Source organism: Chamaea fasciata, unplaced genomic scaffold (genome assembly GCF_029207755.1).
Source record: "Chamaea fasciata isolate MVZ Bird 193981 ecotype frontalis unplaced genomic scaffold, bChaFas1.0.hap1 SCAF_23, whole genome shotgun sequence".
Classification (NCBI taxonomy): domain Eukaryota; kingdom Metazoa; phylum Chordata; class Aves; order Passeriformes; family Sylviidae; genus Chamaea; species Chamaea fasciata.
Window position 1 is genome coordinate 3,235,878 of NW_027094108.1, and position 15,642 is coordinate 3,251,519.

The following is a 15,642-nucleotide window of genomic DNA, read 5'->3' on the forward strand; positions in this document are numbered from 1 at the left end:
AGTGCAGAGGTGCAGGTTTATAGTTTGTAACTATCAAAATATTTATTGGAAATAGAAAATTTAAATAACAGCTATACATTATATACACACAGAGCTACAGTCTTAAAAAATAAGGGTTCAGAGTTGAAAAAGAGATGTTCAACGGCATCAATACTCAGGTTCTCTTGCAATAGACACTCATTCCCTACATTTCCCTTGCTACATCACTTCATTCAAATGCAGTCACAATATTTCACACACTGAGCTTGGTGCTCCTTCAAATAAATAACTTATAAATACAAACACTTCAGACTGGGCAACAGGTTTTGACTCCTTTCCTCTTTCTTCCTCAGACTTGCGAGTGTTTTTAATGCATTTTAGTTCTTTTATTTTACCTCTTCTCTTTCCAAGTAACACACACAGAAGTGGTCCTTACTCAGGAGCAGCATGGAGTCCCCACTGGAATGCCAGGAGAGAGACATGATCTGGAAGTCACCTGCAGGAAGAGATCAGTGTCAGCAAGGAGCTGGCAGTCCATCCTCCTGCTGGAGGAAAAGCAGCTGGAATCAGCCACACCAATCCCTGCTGGCCCCGTGCTGTCCGTGAGACACTTCCTTTGTCTCACTGTGCACTCCTCTTTTCCCGAGGGTGAAAACACCCGTTTTTAAGCAGCTCCAAGAACACACCTGAGCTATTTCCAGGATAAAACTTGGATCGATTGATAAATGGAGCAATATTTTGTCACTGAGGTTGTGGCAGCTGCTGCTCACCTTCCCCAGGCACCTGCACGACGATGCAGCCAGCTGGGGACCACAGGTACACTCTGCTGCTGCCTGTGCACACAGCCAGGCGGGGCTGGCAGGGGTCCCACTGGAAATACTGGATGGTGCACAGCTGCTCCAGCACCACTGACAGCTTCAGCTTCCTGATGTCCCAGATCCACACGGCGTTGGGAATGTTATCTGCAGAGGAAGCAGCAATTGTGAGATAGCTGGAGGATAAAAGGATCATGTTTGGTTTTTCTCAATGCACAGGAACAAATAAATTCATACAACACAAACCCTTAGGTACACCCCACTTGAGTTTTGCCAAGCAGAGCCTTCAGGAGATATTCAGCCTTGGAAATATTGCAAAGAAAAAAAAAGGTTGAAGTGATCTAGTCAATCTCCCAGTCCTTCCCTAGCTTTTATCACATTAGTCTGTCTGATGGGTTTTGCACCTGACCCTGAGCTTTGGCATGCAGGCACAAACAGCTCCTCAGGACCAAGGGGAAAAGTGGAACATGAATTCCATGACTTTCACTATTCAGGAAGTCAGAATTCCTCCTGCTACAGGCTGTGCAGAGTTCTGCCTTTTAGGAGACCCAGGCTGTAAGTGGGAAGGTGCGTTTCATTTTCAATACAGTGAGCTCACACAAACTTGAGGAAACATAAAACCCCACTATTTTCATTAACTACAGAGCCAAGGCTGAGTTCGTGCCCTGATCAGCAGTTCTGGCAGCTCACAACAGTTAACACACACTGGAAGACAGGCTGGGATTCCTCCGTAGTATACATATCTCACAACAGAGCTGATTTTACAGGGTCATGACTCTTTTTATAGTGCAAAGGATCATTTCTGCTAAGGAAACCCCCCACATGCCCCACATGGTTTCCCCTCTAAGGCAGGGCAGTCGGAACCTACCATTTTTGGTTGCCAGGAAACAGTTATCTGCACTGAAGGCCAACATCCCAACTCCCACTTTGGGATTTGCTCTGTCAGCAACTGGTTTGATGTACTGTAAAGAAACTGGCACCTGGGAAATGTCATCTGGAACAGGAAATAAAAGTATTTCACTAAGTGAGCCTGGATGGACAGTACATTTATATCCAACTGTTAAAACCCCTTATGTCTGAAGTGATAGGATCATATTTTACTCTTCTCCAAGATGTTCTAATCAAAATTTCAATTGCTTTAAGATATCACATCTTCACACAGCCACCCTACTACTACTCCTGCTCTCCTGCTGAAAAGGAAAGGCTGGAAATTCAGGCAAGACTGAGATTAAATCAGGAAAATGAGGAGAGATTAACTTTTCTACTACCTTTTATCTAATATTTCAAACACTGTTAACCAAAGGTGATTTACAGTGCCACAAAGACTGATTTTTACTGCCCTAGAGAACATCCAGAGGATCTGTTCCACCATCCAAGGGGCAGAGTTCACCTACAATGTTTATTTAAAGACTTCCCAAGGCAAACTCAAGTGTCTGGTTTGAGTAAACTTTGGCTTACATTTACTCTGTGTGCTGAAGAGAGAACTAGCCAATGCTCTTGTTGGAGGGAAAGAAAGTCTCTCTCTGTCAACAGTTGGGGATTTCTCCACTTCTTTATACACAATCTACAAAGAAACAAGTGAGAGCTCTACAGAAGGGCCTTGGAGAGTTTGAACATGGGCAGTTACCAAATACCCAAATCCCACTGGCTCATTTGCATGTTTAGTACATCTCAGCATCCCCTGGTTCATCAACAGAGGAAAGGGCTTCAGCAGGCAGATCTGGAATCCAGTATTCTCAGTGAATCATGGGCCATTTGGAACCATAAGCAGAAAAAAATACTGCAAAAAATACAAAAAAACCCCACAAAAAACAGGTCTGAGGGATTGCACCTCGTTCATTATTTCTGACAGCAAATTAAATCATCCTCATTGCAGTTGGAACATTAATCTCATTTTTGCAACCAAAAATCTTTAATCTGATTCTATCACAAACAAAGTGCAGTGCTGCAGAAGGAAAATAGCAAAAATATTTTCATGTGCCTGCAACGTATTCCCAAACACAAGCACCAGGATAAACACACAGCAACTGCAATTCCTGTCTGTGTAGTGGAGATTAACAGAGCTATTTCCATTTGTTTTCCATGACATATTTTACACCTAACTGGAAGTTAAGGCATTTTTCAGCCGTGAGAAGCTTTGCTGAGGTGCTTTAATGGCTCGTGCCTTGCTTCTGGTTAAGAGGCAGAGTCATGTGAATATTGCAGGCTTATAATCCACACCCAAACTCTTCCAGGAGGTCTGTTCAGTGCCTCTGCAATGCAAACAGCACCACACACTGTTCTTGTTACCTCCAGGGATGAGATCAGCTTGGGATTTTGGGAACAGCAGCTCTGCACCTGCTGCCAACAGCCCAGAATCTGTCAGACCTTGCAGGTACAGGTATAAAGGATAAAAATCAATGCTGACAGATGTTCCAGGAAATGCCCATCAGGTGAGCTGGATGAGCATGTCCACACAGGATGGAAAATCTGAACGCAATCCAGTTCCAGCACTGTTTAAAGTTAGGAATTGTATAAGGCTGAGACAAATCTCTCCTGTTCAGTTTTCCAGTTTGCCATCAGCTGCACACCCAAATCTGTAATGCAGCCACCAAAATACACTGGCATGTGACAGGAGCATCTGAGAATCTATTACTGCTCAAGCGAGACGATCATAAATACAGATTCCATCAAATTTGAAAGGATTCCCACTTTTTTTGTTACATTGCCAGGTCGCCATGCAACTTCCCAAGCCCCAGCGGGGAAAAAGGCAAACTCTCCAGAATGAAATGGATTCATCAGCATCTTTCAGATACAAACAGCAGCACCCAAGCTCTGCTAAAGACTCCACGGCTTTGGGATCCACACTTACAGTCTTTTTGTTGGAAATGGTTGCTGGATGGTCAAGCTCCGTGATCTTCTTCCATGTCACATGGTTCAGGATACGCACCTGGCTCAGGGAACGCGGCAAGGGGAGACTGTTAGGGCAAAGTCCTCCAAATGGCTTCGATAAAAGAGGCAGGGAAACATTTCTCACCTTTTCATCAAAGCTGCCAATGGCCAGGAACTGGCTGCTGGGACTCCAGGCGATTGATTTGACACCCAGGGGCCACTCGTAGGCGCGGTAGGAGGAGAGCAGCCGCCCATCGAGGGAGTACAGCAGGACCTTGTACTGGAACACAGACAGAGCTAAAATCCAGCAATGCTGCTAAAAACCACAGGCAGGCAAATCATCCCAGCCAAACTCTGCCTGTTTAACATGCATCAAGTTAAATACAAAGGTACAAATGGTGTCTTATCTGAGTTAAGAGGCTTCGTTGCTCTCTTTTTGGACGATTACTTTCATTAACTGTAAAAATCACTGTGAAGTGCAATGTCAGTAAAGCTGTAGAAGACTTACATTCTTCCATTATTATTCTTCCATTATTCTTTCATTTTTCAATAGCAGATTCTGCAGTGTTTACCATTTTTTTTTGCAAGATAAATTAGAAATAATTTGCTGTCATTGAAGGTTTACAGAACAGTGACATCCACTTGCAAGGACACTCATCCCCAATACAAGTGCAATATTTAACAGAAGCTGGACTCACAGCCTTTTATGTTCAAAAGAAACATTTTAAACACTAATTATTTTCGTCACTGCTTTATATGTGATGGCCAAAGACCAGCTTGAACTCTTCAAGAAAATAATCTGGTTTTCCTCCCACCTCTAGGCACGTGTCCCACGCTGCCAGCACACAGCCATTGGGAGCCCACTCAATCCCAAACAGATCCTGGGTTTCTGTGTCAAAATGCTGCCCACAAAAGAGAAACCACAAAACCATCTGAAATATGTCAACAATTCCTGTTGCATCTAAGCTGACAGAATGTTCAGTTTTAACCTTCCAAAGGCTACCACAAACACAAAAAAGCTTTTTGTATGCCAGAGCAGCAACAAAAATATTTCCTCCTGTAATATGTGCTACAGTCAGTGGATCTTTGATCCCCTCTACAGAAAAGCTAAAAGTTTCTATACCTTCAAATGAAGAGCATTTCGTAAGAAAATTAAATTAGTTACACTGAATCAGTCAAAAATTCAGGAAGCCTAATTCCTTGTCTTAAAGCACAGGATCACATAATCCCAGAATAGTCTGAGCTGGAAGGGACCTTAAAGCTCATCTCATCCTATGGGCAGGGACACCTTCCACTATTCCACGTTGCTCCAAGCTCCATCCAACCTGGCCTTGGACATTTCCAGGGATGGGGCAGCCACAGCTTCCACTACAAGGTTCGTTAGAGAGGAGCTCAAGAACGTGACAAACGTTTAGTGGTACTCCCCAAATTCTCTCTCAGCTTCTGGTGAGGATCAGAATTCCCAAATTAGAGGTGACACAACATACAGACAAGTTCTTCATGAGGTTTAATAGCTCAGATCCAGCCCATGGCCAATGCCACCCTCCATGTACTGATCCCACATGTGAACAGTTTACATCACATATCCCAAGTGCCAAGCACTTGCTACTCTCACTGTTTCTAATGGAGCAGTGTGCAATATGTGCAGGCAACCACGGCAGAGTGGGAGGAGAGGCAGAGCTTACCCTGAGGAGCTGCCAGTTGTTGCACACGAAGATGCTGATGAAGTCCTTGCAGTCGCGTCGCTCCGCCACGGCCATGTACCGCCCGTCCTTGGTGAAAGCCACCCCTGCCACAGGACAGAGCCATTAAAACTGGCTTAAATAGAAACTAGACAACAAGGCAGAAGAGCTGATGAGGCTTCAGCGAGGAACAGTTACTCCCAATCCAAAGCAGAAATAAAAGAGGAGACAGAATCTCTTCACAGAAGGTCACATTAATCAAGGCAAAGCACGGTGTTACTGATTCACTGTGTCAGCCATTTTTAAGCTTGGAATGTACAATTTCTCAGGATGCAGAGCTCCAGCGTGCTTCAAAACACATCTAACCACTGACAGTCGTTATATAAACCCAACAGATTCCAAATAACCACTTCATTTAGCCCAGCTAAATGGATCAGTTATGCAACCATCAGGTCTCCACCAACTCCCAGGCATTGCTCCCCATCCTCTTGGATTTTACATGGAATACATAATTGTCTTTGTCATCTCTGGGATACAAGCCTTGGGCAGGAAACTGCTCACCACAGCCATGTGGTCTGACAGCCCTGACACAAGTTTCCCTTTCCAGCTTTTCCATATGCAGAAGATGACTAAAGTCGCTTTGGATTAATGTTTTTCATCACAGGCATATCCAGCATAATTTAATGTCTAAAACGATCCCTCAGAGGTAAACACAACACATGCACATGTGAAGAGCAGGCACATGGATCAGCTGGAATCCTTCACTCAGACAGCACAACCTGGCTGCAGGTGCCTCTCAGAAGGGATGGGACCAGACCCTGTTCCCAAAAATGGAAATTAAATTCCCAAAATTAAAGTCATTTTCCCTTTCTCCCACATTACAGGACCATGCCCAGGCAGGTGTGTGACACTTACCTTGCTGGCACGCTTTGGGGTACTTGATGTAAGACACAGACTTGGTGCACAAGGACCACACCGTGATGCGCAGCTGGCACAGAGACAGGGAGCAGTTTTGGTTATTTTTGTAGATTTAAAAAAAAAAAAAAAAGGATTTAATAAGAAAACATCAACCTAATTAAGCAACCCAAAGTGAATCAATGAACCTTCTGTGATTAATTGATTCTGCAGCTATTTTGAATAACAAATGTCCTGGGAAACAACCATGAGGAATTCTTTCCCAATTTCTGGCTATTAGCAGGGAATTTACCCCAAGTTTATGTGAGTACCCTAGATGGGGATAAAAAAATTCACACCACTGATATGGAGAAAACCTCTTCACAGACACTGAAGTTCCTGCCATTAGCACAAATGTCTTCCCACTCTATTGCCCAGAGTCACTTTGCAATTGGAAAAACAGATTCATCACACAATCTGGAAGAGAATGGGGAGTTTCCTGCCTTTATGAATGGATGACAAGTTTCAGCCCCTTCAGAACACTGTATCCCTTCGGAAAAGGCTACCAAGTCTGAACACTGAGCTGTATTTCACATCATTTAGAAACCCTCAGCTTTGATGGTTGCTTTGTGCTTTGCTCTTCCCTCCTCAGGCACACACAAGGAGGCACCCTTACAGAATGACCGAAAAATTCAGACACCCAAAACCTGCTATGCAAAGCAAGGCTTTGCACTGGTGTTTGGGGGATTTCTGGGGAACTGTGCCTCCACAAGCACCAAGAGCTGCAGGGAGAGCAGGCAGCTGCAGACCCAGCCTCCCCACAGCTCCCCAAGGTCACAGCTGCACTCCAGGCTCTGCTTTGCCATCTGCACATTACCCAATTAAAAACAAATACTCCCTCTCCCGTAGCAACGGCAGCCCCAGACACATGGGCATTCACCAGGATGGCACGTGAACCTTTGCATTTGGAGCTGGAGCAAGGAATGTTTCCAGGGTCAGGTTTTTAACTTGTGTTTCCCTGCACCAAGGAAGAGCTACAGGTAGGACTTTCTGCAATGAAGCACCTCCATCACAAAGGTGCCTTTCCCTGAACTACTGAACACCAGAATTCATTCTGACCCATTATGTGAAACACCAGCATTGTCCCCATTTCTTCCTCCTCCTCCTCCCACATCCCACACAGCCCAGCAGCATCCCAGCAGCCTCGGGAGGAAGGTTCTCCTACACCTTTTTGTAGGTCTGTCCTTGACACTCCTTTTCCTTCCCTGAAGTACCTGGCACTGTTCAGTGGTGACAAAGGATCCTGAGGGAGCGGCCTATGGAGCTTCACTGGTAACACTGCAGGCTCGGTGTTGCAACAGAAGTTGGAGGTTTTCCCCTTGCTGACATGATCAGTTTTGGTGGGAAGCACAAATCAAGGGATTTACAGGGCTCAAACCAAGCTTCAGAATCCCAATAAACACTGGCTCTGCATCAGAGATCCATGGAATCCCAAACAGTCCCTTCTGCCTTACATGTCAGACAAACTTCTGAGATTTGAAGAAATAACGCAGAAATTTTTTCCGTGGAATCACAGAATGATTTGGGCTGGCAGGGACCTTAAAGTTCATCTTGTCCCACTCCCTGCCATGGACACAGACACCTTCCAACAGACCAAGTTGCTCCAAGCCCTGTCCAACCTCAAAGGGAAGGATTTCTTCCCAGTATCTCACCTAACCCTGTCCTCTGTCAGTGTTAAGCCATTTCCCCTTGTCCTGTCACTCCAGGCCCCTGGAAATCATCTCTCCATCTTTCCTGTGAGTTCTCTTCAGACACTGGAAGGCCAATGAGGTCACCCCAAAGCTTCTCCTCTCCAGGCTGGACAGTCCCAGCTCTGCCAGCAGAGCTGCTCCATCCCTCTGATCATCCTGGGGCATCCTCTGGACTCACTTCAGTAGCTCCAGGTCCTTCCTATGCTGGGATCCCAGGGCTGGAGGCAGCTCTGCAGGTGGGGTCTCACCTGGGCAGGGCAGAGAGGCAGAACAAGTTCTGCCTGTCTAAGTTCAGCAGCTCCTGGAGGAATCCACCAGATGAACATTAATCAACTTTTATCCCTGGGGCCGCTCACTTCCGGCCACCCAAACCCAGCGTTGTCAGTTTGCTCCTCAAGCAAGATTTACTTTAAAAATACCAACACGATGCCTCCACACATTCTTCTGCAGCAACTGCAGCACTGAAATGCTGCTGGGGACTATTAATTGCAGCCCTAAATGCACTGGCTGCCTTGCCTCCCCTAAGCAAACACACAGCACACATTCTCCAGCCACTTAATACAAGCTTAGCAGCTGCAGGCTTCAAATGCTGAGAGCTGGATCATCATTTTTCCTGACAAAGGCATCTGAGGGCTGCTACTCGGCCTCATGAACAGCTCCCCTGGCCTGCTGGGCATCAAACACACTTCCATCCTGGACCACGCTGGCTGTTCCAAGCCTCAGGAGGCAACACCTGGCTGCTCATGTTGAGCTCAAAGGCACACGAATCTCTGGAGACGGGCACAGGGACAACCTGTGCTGAGTTGCCACTGTCACCTCTGCCCTGCCCGAGGCTCAGCCAAAGAAAAGGCAAGGCCACCTCTGCTTCAAAATATTTCTGCATCCATCTCTGCTCTATCATGGAGGCACAGAATCATTTAGGATGGAAAAGCCCTCAAAGACCACTGAGTCCAACTATATCCCCAGCACTGCCAAGGCCACCATTAGACCATGTCCCCAAGTGCCACATTTAAAAGTCTTCTAAATTCCTCAAGGGAGGTTGACTCCACCCCTCCCTTGAGGGGCCCGTCCCAATGCTTGACAACCCTTTCCATGAAGAATTTTTTCCTAATATCCAACCTAAAACCTCCATTTGCTGTAAAAACAGCAGCTTCTCCAAAAGGGTCAAGCTTTGTGACTCCTCAAGAAGCACAAGAATGGTTTTCCTGTTCTTCACTGCTGAGCACGTGCTCCTGGCAGCGGATGTTTCAGTGCCATCACTCCCTGATACTGCTGAGGGGGCACTGCCCTGCCCTGTGTGCTCCAAATACATGGACAACAAACTGCCCCAGTGCCTCTGCAGCCCTGGGGAGAGCCCACAGAGCACACAAAATACACCTGCAGAAACCCAGATTACAACTAAACCAGATGCCTCTAAGTGTCTGATAAGCAAAGCCATAATCTTCACTCCATCTATCAGCCACAACACACCTTTAACATCGAATAAGATCATAGAATCACAGCACGGTTTGGGTTGGAAGGGGCCTTAAAGATCATCTTGTTTCAAACCCTCTATTCACAGATTCACTGAGGTGGCAAAACAGCAGGATCATCGAGTCCAATCCAACCTGTGCCTGATCCCCAGACTGTCACCCAGCCCAGGGGACTCCACCACCTCCCTGGGCAGTGCCTTCCAATGCCTGACCACCTTTCCCATGAAGAAATTCCTCTTGATGTCCAGCCTGACCCTTTCCTGGCAGAGCTTGAGGCTGTGTCCTCTCATCCTGTCCTTCTCTGTCTGTTCAGCTCCACTCTCCCCTGAAAGGGCTGCAGGCTCAGAGGGAAGCGCACAGATACATTCTATAACTCCATTGTAATTTCTCACCAACTCACACAACTTGATAGTTTGGCCTAGTGCTAGGAACATTCAAAACCAAAGCATTTGATTCCTGAGAGTAGGATCCTTTCCTGTTGTTCCATTTGTGCCCACTCAGACATTCCTACAGAGAAATTCACATTATGTGCTTAATGTGTGGATTTCACACTCCCTTCCCTTAAAATTGTGTTTACAACTGAATTGTGACAGAAAGGGAAAACCTTCATATTCCCACCTGGAACATTCCACAATCTCATTTAAGTTGCCAACATAAATGAGATGAAGAAGATTAGAAGGATTATGTCACAGCTTGCAGACAGGATCAGGAGCAACAGAAACACCAAACAGAGAGGGTGAGAAAAGAAACCAAACGCTTCAAAAATTACAGGAAATTTCCATTGCTACTCGTTGCCTTTCTCAGGGAATTCAGGGAGAAGGGACAATTGTTTTTATAAAAGGAGAACAGCCCAGGGTCAGTTAACTCTGCAGCAAGCCCTTTTCCACCGCTCCTTTTGGGGGATACTTTCACTTCAGCATAGATGACTCGATTGAGTGGAGTTGTCAAACTCAAATCCTCACAATAACGGTGTCTGAGAAGTTTTCAGCTGTTGTTTTGCAGTGGAAAAACAAACCAAAAGCAGAAGCATTTTTAAAATAGCCTAAAAACAGCTGAGAAATAAAAAGTATTTAGATGGTAACGTGATAAACAGTCTCCAGCGCTGGGCCCAGGACCACAGCCCGATGTTGACAGCTCCAGGCAGGTGTAGGACTGGTGATTTTCAGCAGACAAAAACACACTTTTAAACAACCTACAGCTCAAATGACTGTCAACTCTTGTCCCAGACTTGACTGGGTCACTCTGCCCCCTTACATAGCAGTGTCTGTCAGCACCGGATTTCAGAAGATTATTCGGAGTACATTCCTCGCCAGGAAGCATTTTTCAGCTACGCACAGTAACTAAGGATTAGCTGAGATACACACAGAAACACACACTTTTCCCTGCTGCTGGAGTTCCAGAGAAGCTCCTTAAGGCTTAAGGACCTGACATGGAATGAGACATAGTACAAAGTATGTAGTTTGTAAGCACAGCTCTTCAGAGAAACACTCCAGAACATCTTCACGCTATTTATCCCAAAACACGAGGGTCACGAGGAAGCAGAGAATCACAGAATCCCAGGATGGCTTGGGTTGGAAGGGACCTCAAAGCTCATCTTATCCCACCCCCTGCCATGGGCAGGGACACCTTCCACTGTCCCAGGCTGCTCTGAGCCCTCTCCAACCTGGCTTTGAGCACTTTCAGAAGCGTGGAGAGGATCCATTTGCTTTCCTTCAGCTCTTGGTTAAGCTCTGCCTGTGCCTGTAAACGCTGGTGGAACAACAGCATTGGAAAGAGTCACTTGGGGTTCAACACCTTCCACAAGTCACTGATAACGTGGAACTGCCTCCCAGAGTAGAGGAGGAACACTGACCACAAAGACACCCTACAAATTAGCTGATGAAGTGTCAGAGGATGGTGCCAGACTCCTTTCTTAGGCATCACTGACAGGGCAAGGCGTAATGGCCATAAACTAAAACACAAGTTCCACCTCAACATGAGGAAGAATTTCTTTCCATGGAGGGTGGCAGAGCACAGAAACATCTTCCCAAGGAGGGCATGGAATCTTCCTCTCTGGAGACATTCCAAACCCACCTGGATGCTTTCCTGTGTCTCCTGTTCCAGGCGACCCTGCCTTGGGAGGGGGGTTGGATGGGATGATCTACAGTGGGCACTTCCAACCCCAACTATTCTAGGATGATCTTTCTGAGGCACTGGTAAGTACAGACAGCTAGAAAGAAATTAACATAACTACAACCTTTAAAAAACTCAGGGAATAATAAAGTTCCTTGTGAGCTCTCAGTGGAGTTCACACATTGACCTCAGGAACAACAAGAATGAGAGTTACTTGACGCTGTTTGGAAGTGACCAAAGCCCCGCTGAGCTGGCTGACAGGGAACCCCCAAGCCCTCCAGTGTGGATTTGATAACACACTGATATTAAATATCCTGAGCACTGCCCACGTCCATTCCCCCAGACTGTGGATTTAGCAGGGAGGGAGTAAACACAGCTCCAACCACGGCAGCTGTCTGACAACAGCTAATTTAGCAACCTGTTTACAGCTGGAAAGGAAACTTATCCCAACACAGATGCCAACTTGGCAAAGGCTTAATGAAATCCTCTAAGGTCAAACCAAGTTCTGTTGGGAGGCAATAAATCCTCGCTGGTCCACCCCCACACACACGTGCCACGAGATCCTCTCTGGGAGCCTCACACAGCCCCAGCCTGCAGTTCTGCCTCCTCTGCTGCTGCCTGACCAGCAGGGATGGCTGCACTGCCTCCAGGCTGGAATTCTGGGCTTGTTTTTAATTTTTATTGCTGCTTTTAGGGCAATTCACACCTGGGAAAACCAAGCCTGAATTTATCACTCCTCTCTAGAGGGATGGGGGAGTGGGTCTGTACACACATGGCAGAGTCCACAGCCATATCCCACTAACACTGGGATTTGCCCAGGAAAAGGGGGAATCTTGCACTGCAGCATGTGAATTCTGTGCTAACCGGTGCTTTGGCACGAGATCCTGTCACCTAAAATCCCTCTAGAGGTTTGGAAAGAGTAAACACAAGTGCCTCACGTGCTGTTCTTGGCTGTTTTCTGACCCTTCATTGTTGTACTGACTAACAGGAATCATCAGCTCTAATCCAAAAGGTGGAAGAGTCAGAATCCACAAGCCTTCCAACAAACCAACCATCCACAAACCAATTTGGATTCTACATTAGAAGCATTCCCCAATATGAGTCTTAATAAGCATTAAAGGTGTTATAATTTTAATTTTACAAGTGGTCCCACCAGCAGTCTGGCTCCTGTGTGTCAAATCGAACAGTCGGGAAAATATTTCCAGGATCTGGATCTAAATCTCATCTCACAGGTCAATAAATACAAGCCTATAAGCTTCAATTTAAAATCACTCTGAAACATTAATGAGTTGGGAGTTTTTTTAACTAGAAATCCAGAGCTTTTCTCACCACAGAAGCAACATATTAGGTTTCTAAGACTGCATGGATGAAAGCCATCAAAATCAGAAACATCAGGATATGTTCTAAAACCTATCCAAACACAATTTTACCTTCAAATTTAAGCATCCATTTTCTATCTTACCACCACAAGCAAGAGGACAAAATGCTAGTGGAATAACAAACACCTAACCTGGAATTAACCTGAGTTACACACAGGAGTACAGAGCTGCACTCGTGGAGTTACACACAGGAGTACAGAGCTGCACCCGTGCTCTCCACCACCGCTGCAGCTTTAAGGGCTTTGGGTTATTTTAGGAGGCAAATGGCAGAGACAGCAACATCTGACACCGAGGGGAGCAGCCCTGCCTCCAGCACTCACATGGAACTCGGTGGTGTTGAGGATGTGACGCCCGTCCGGACTCCAGCATGAGGCCACCAATCCCGCCGAGCCCTCGTCGATCTTACAGTGCCAGTCCGGCTGCTCCAGGGACCAGACCTGGGGCAGGGAGCAACCAGACAGGGCAGGAAGCACCAGCTCAGCAAAACCTCTACTCAGGATTCCCTGCAGCTGGCAACAGGTTCCTGCATCCCAGCTCAGGGAGCTCAGGAACACCCAACCACCCGCAGCCATGAAGGACTGGCGCTGGATCCCGCTGCAAAAGTGAGTCCCACACCTCTGGGGGTGATCATGGAAATGGCAAATGATGTGGGGTTGTTTGGGGTTTTTTTCTGTGACAAATATTCTGAATATCCAGCATTTAAACAGGTTTAGTCCATTTAAGAAACTTGCATGTCATTTATTTCCTACTACAGTAAGGAACTGGTAAGATAATCTCCAATTCTGAGCTGTTTTGCTAGATATTTTTATAGCAAAAATATCTATATTTTTATCTTATATTTTCATCTTATTCCTTTTCAAACTAAGATGCTTGTGGTGGCTTTCAAAATCCTGGCATGCTGGGTTATCCTCAAACTGTGTTATCAATAACATCAGGTGCTTCAGCAAAGCCTCAGACTAGTGCTGGCTGTTAAGCTCTCACTCACATCACACCCAAATGCCAGCAGGAAACACAGCCTGTCCTGCTTCCATCCTCACCTGGACAATGCCCCGCTTGTACATGGCACACAGGATGAACAGGGAGTCCGAGGACCACTCGATGTACTGGATCTGATCCAGGCAGGTGTAAAGCTGCAGGATCTGCAGGGAGCTCGCGTCCCGAACCACCAAACGGTGCTGCATGCACGAGGCCTGGGGGGGACAGGACAGGGCTGAGCTGGGGCAGCATCCTAGATGGAGCACTGGGGCTGCCCCTGCCAGGCTCGCTGTGATCCCAGGTTTAGTTCACAGAGGGTCAATATTGTGTTTCACAAAAAAAAAAAACCTCCTCCCTGTGGGTGGTGAGCCACTGGCACAGGCTGCCCAGGGATGCTGTGGCTGCCCCATCCCTGGAAGTGTCCAGAGTCAGGTTGGACAGGGCTTGGAGCAACCTGGGGTAATGGAAGGTGTCCCTGCCCACGGCAGGGGCTTTGAACTGGATGAGCTTTGAATCTCCTTGCACCCCAAACCAGTGTACGATTCTGTAATTCTACTCTATATTGCAGTAAGCTCCCCTGCAAACTAAAGTGAGAGCTAACCCAGGGAGAAAGGGGTTATTTATTTACCAATTAATAATTAAATAGTAATTAATCGGTAATTAATAGTAATTAAATGATTACTATTATAGTAATAAATAGAATCCTCGTTGATTCCATCACTACTGAGTAACTCCAGTTTTTAAAAAATGACTTTGTGTCTTATTCTATGATTTTATTTCATAGGATCCCAGAATGGTTTGGGCTGGGAGGGACCTTAAAGCGCATCCAGTTCCACCCGCTGCCACGGGCAGGGACACCTTCCACTGTCCCAGGCTGCTCCAAGCCCCATCCAACCCGGCCTTGGACACTTCCAGGGATCCAGGGGCAGCCACAGCTTCTCTGGGCAGCCTGTGCCAGGGCCTCAGGACCCTCACAGGGAAGAATTCCTTCCCAATACCCCACCTAACCCTACTCTTTGGCAGTTTGAAGCTTTTCTCCCTTGTCCTGCCTCTCCAAACCGTTGTAAAACGCCCCCCTCCATCTTTCCTGTGGGCTCCCTTCAGGTGCTACTTAATTTAAAGTACAAATCCATCTGACTGATTAAGGTTAATTTAACCTAACTCAGGTCTCCAGTATTGACCCTTACTGCCTCAAAGCCCCTCAGTAGCAGTGTCTGAGCTCAGGCCCGCAGGCTCCGGGGCTCCATCGCTGCCCGCTCCGTGTCCACCCTCAGCCCGGCCCGGCCCGGGGGGCCCCGCGCCGCGGCCGCTCGGGGACCCTGCCAACCGCCCCGCCCCGGGCCGCGCGGCCTCGCTGACCGCGGCCGGCACTCACCAGGCATTTTCCGTCGGGGGAGAAGCGGCCGAGGAGCCCCGAGAGCTTGAAGAGCTCCGAGAAGTTCATGGCGGGCACGGAGCCGCCGGGATTCGAACCCGCCGCGCTCCGCCCGCCGCGCTCCGCCCGCCGCGCTCCTCTCCGCCGGGGCCCGCCGGAAGGGGCGGGGCCGCGCGGGAGGGGCCGGCCCGGGACACGCCGGGAGTTGTGGTCCCCGCTCCCGCCCGGCAGGGGGCGCCCGGTGGCGGGAAGCGCGCGGGAAGGCGCCGCGTGAGCCGCCTTGGTATGCAAATGAGCTGCTAATGAGCCAGGTAATGACGCGGTTAATGAGCTGAGG

The 15,642-nt window shown here is 47.5% G+C and overlaps 1 protein-coding gene across 1 annotated transcript; it reads right to left on the minus strand.

Moving 5' to 3' along the window:
* Positions 1–313: 313 nt before the first annotated feature.
* On the minus strand, positions 314–15,642 carry WRAP73 (WD repeat containing, antisense to TP73). The gene is made up of 12 exons (XM_066203107.1): positions 15,306–15,642; positions 13,993–14,145; positions 13,276–13,392; positions 6,263–6,335; positions 5,351–5,454; positions 4,481–4,567; positions 3,811–3,945; positions 3,646–3,723; positions 2,253–2,358; positions 1,663–1,788; positions 750–941; positions 314–475 (listed from the first exon to the last, which is right to left on the minus strand). The coding sequence occupies exons 1-12, from the start codon at positions 15,372–15,374 to the stop codon at positions 366–368; spliced, it is 1,350 nt and encodes a 449-aa protein (XP_066059204.1). The 5' UTR covers positions 15,375–15,642; the 3' UTR covers positions 314–365.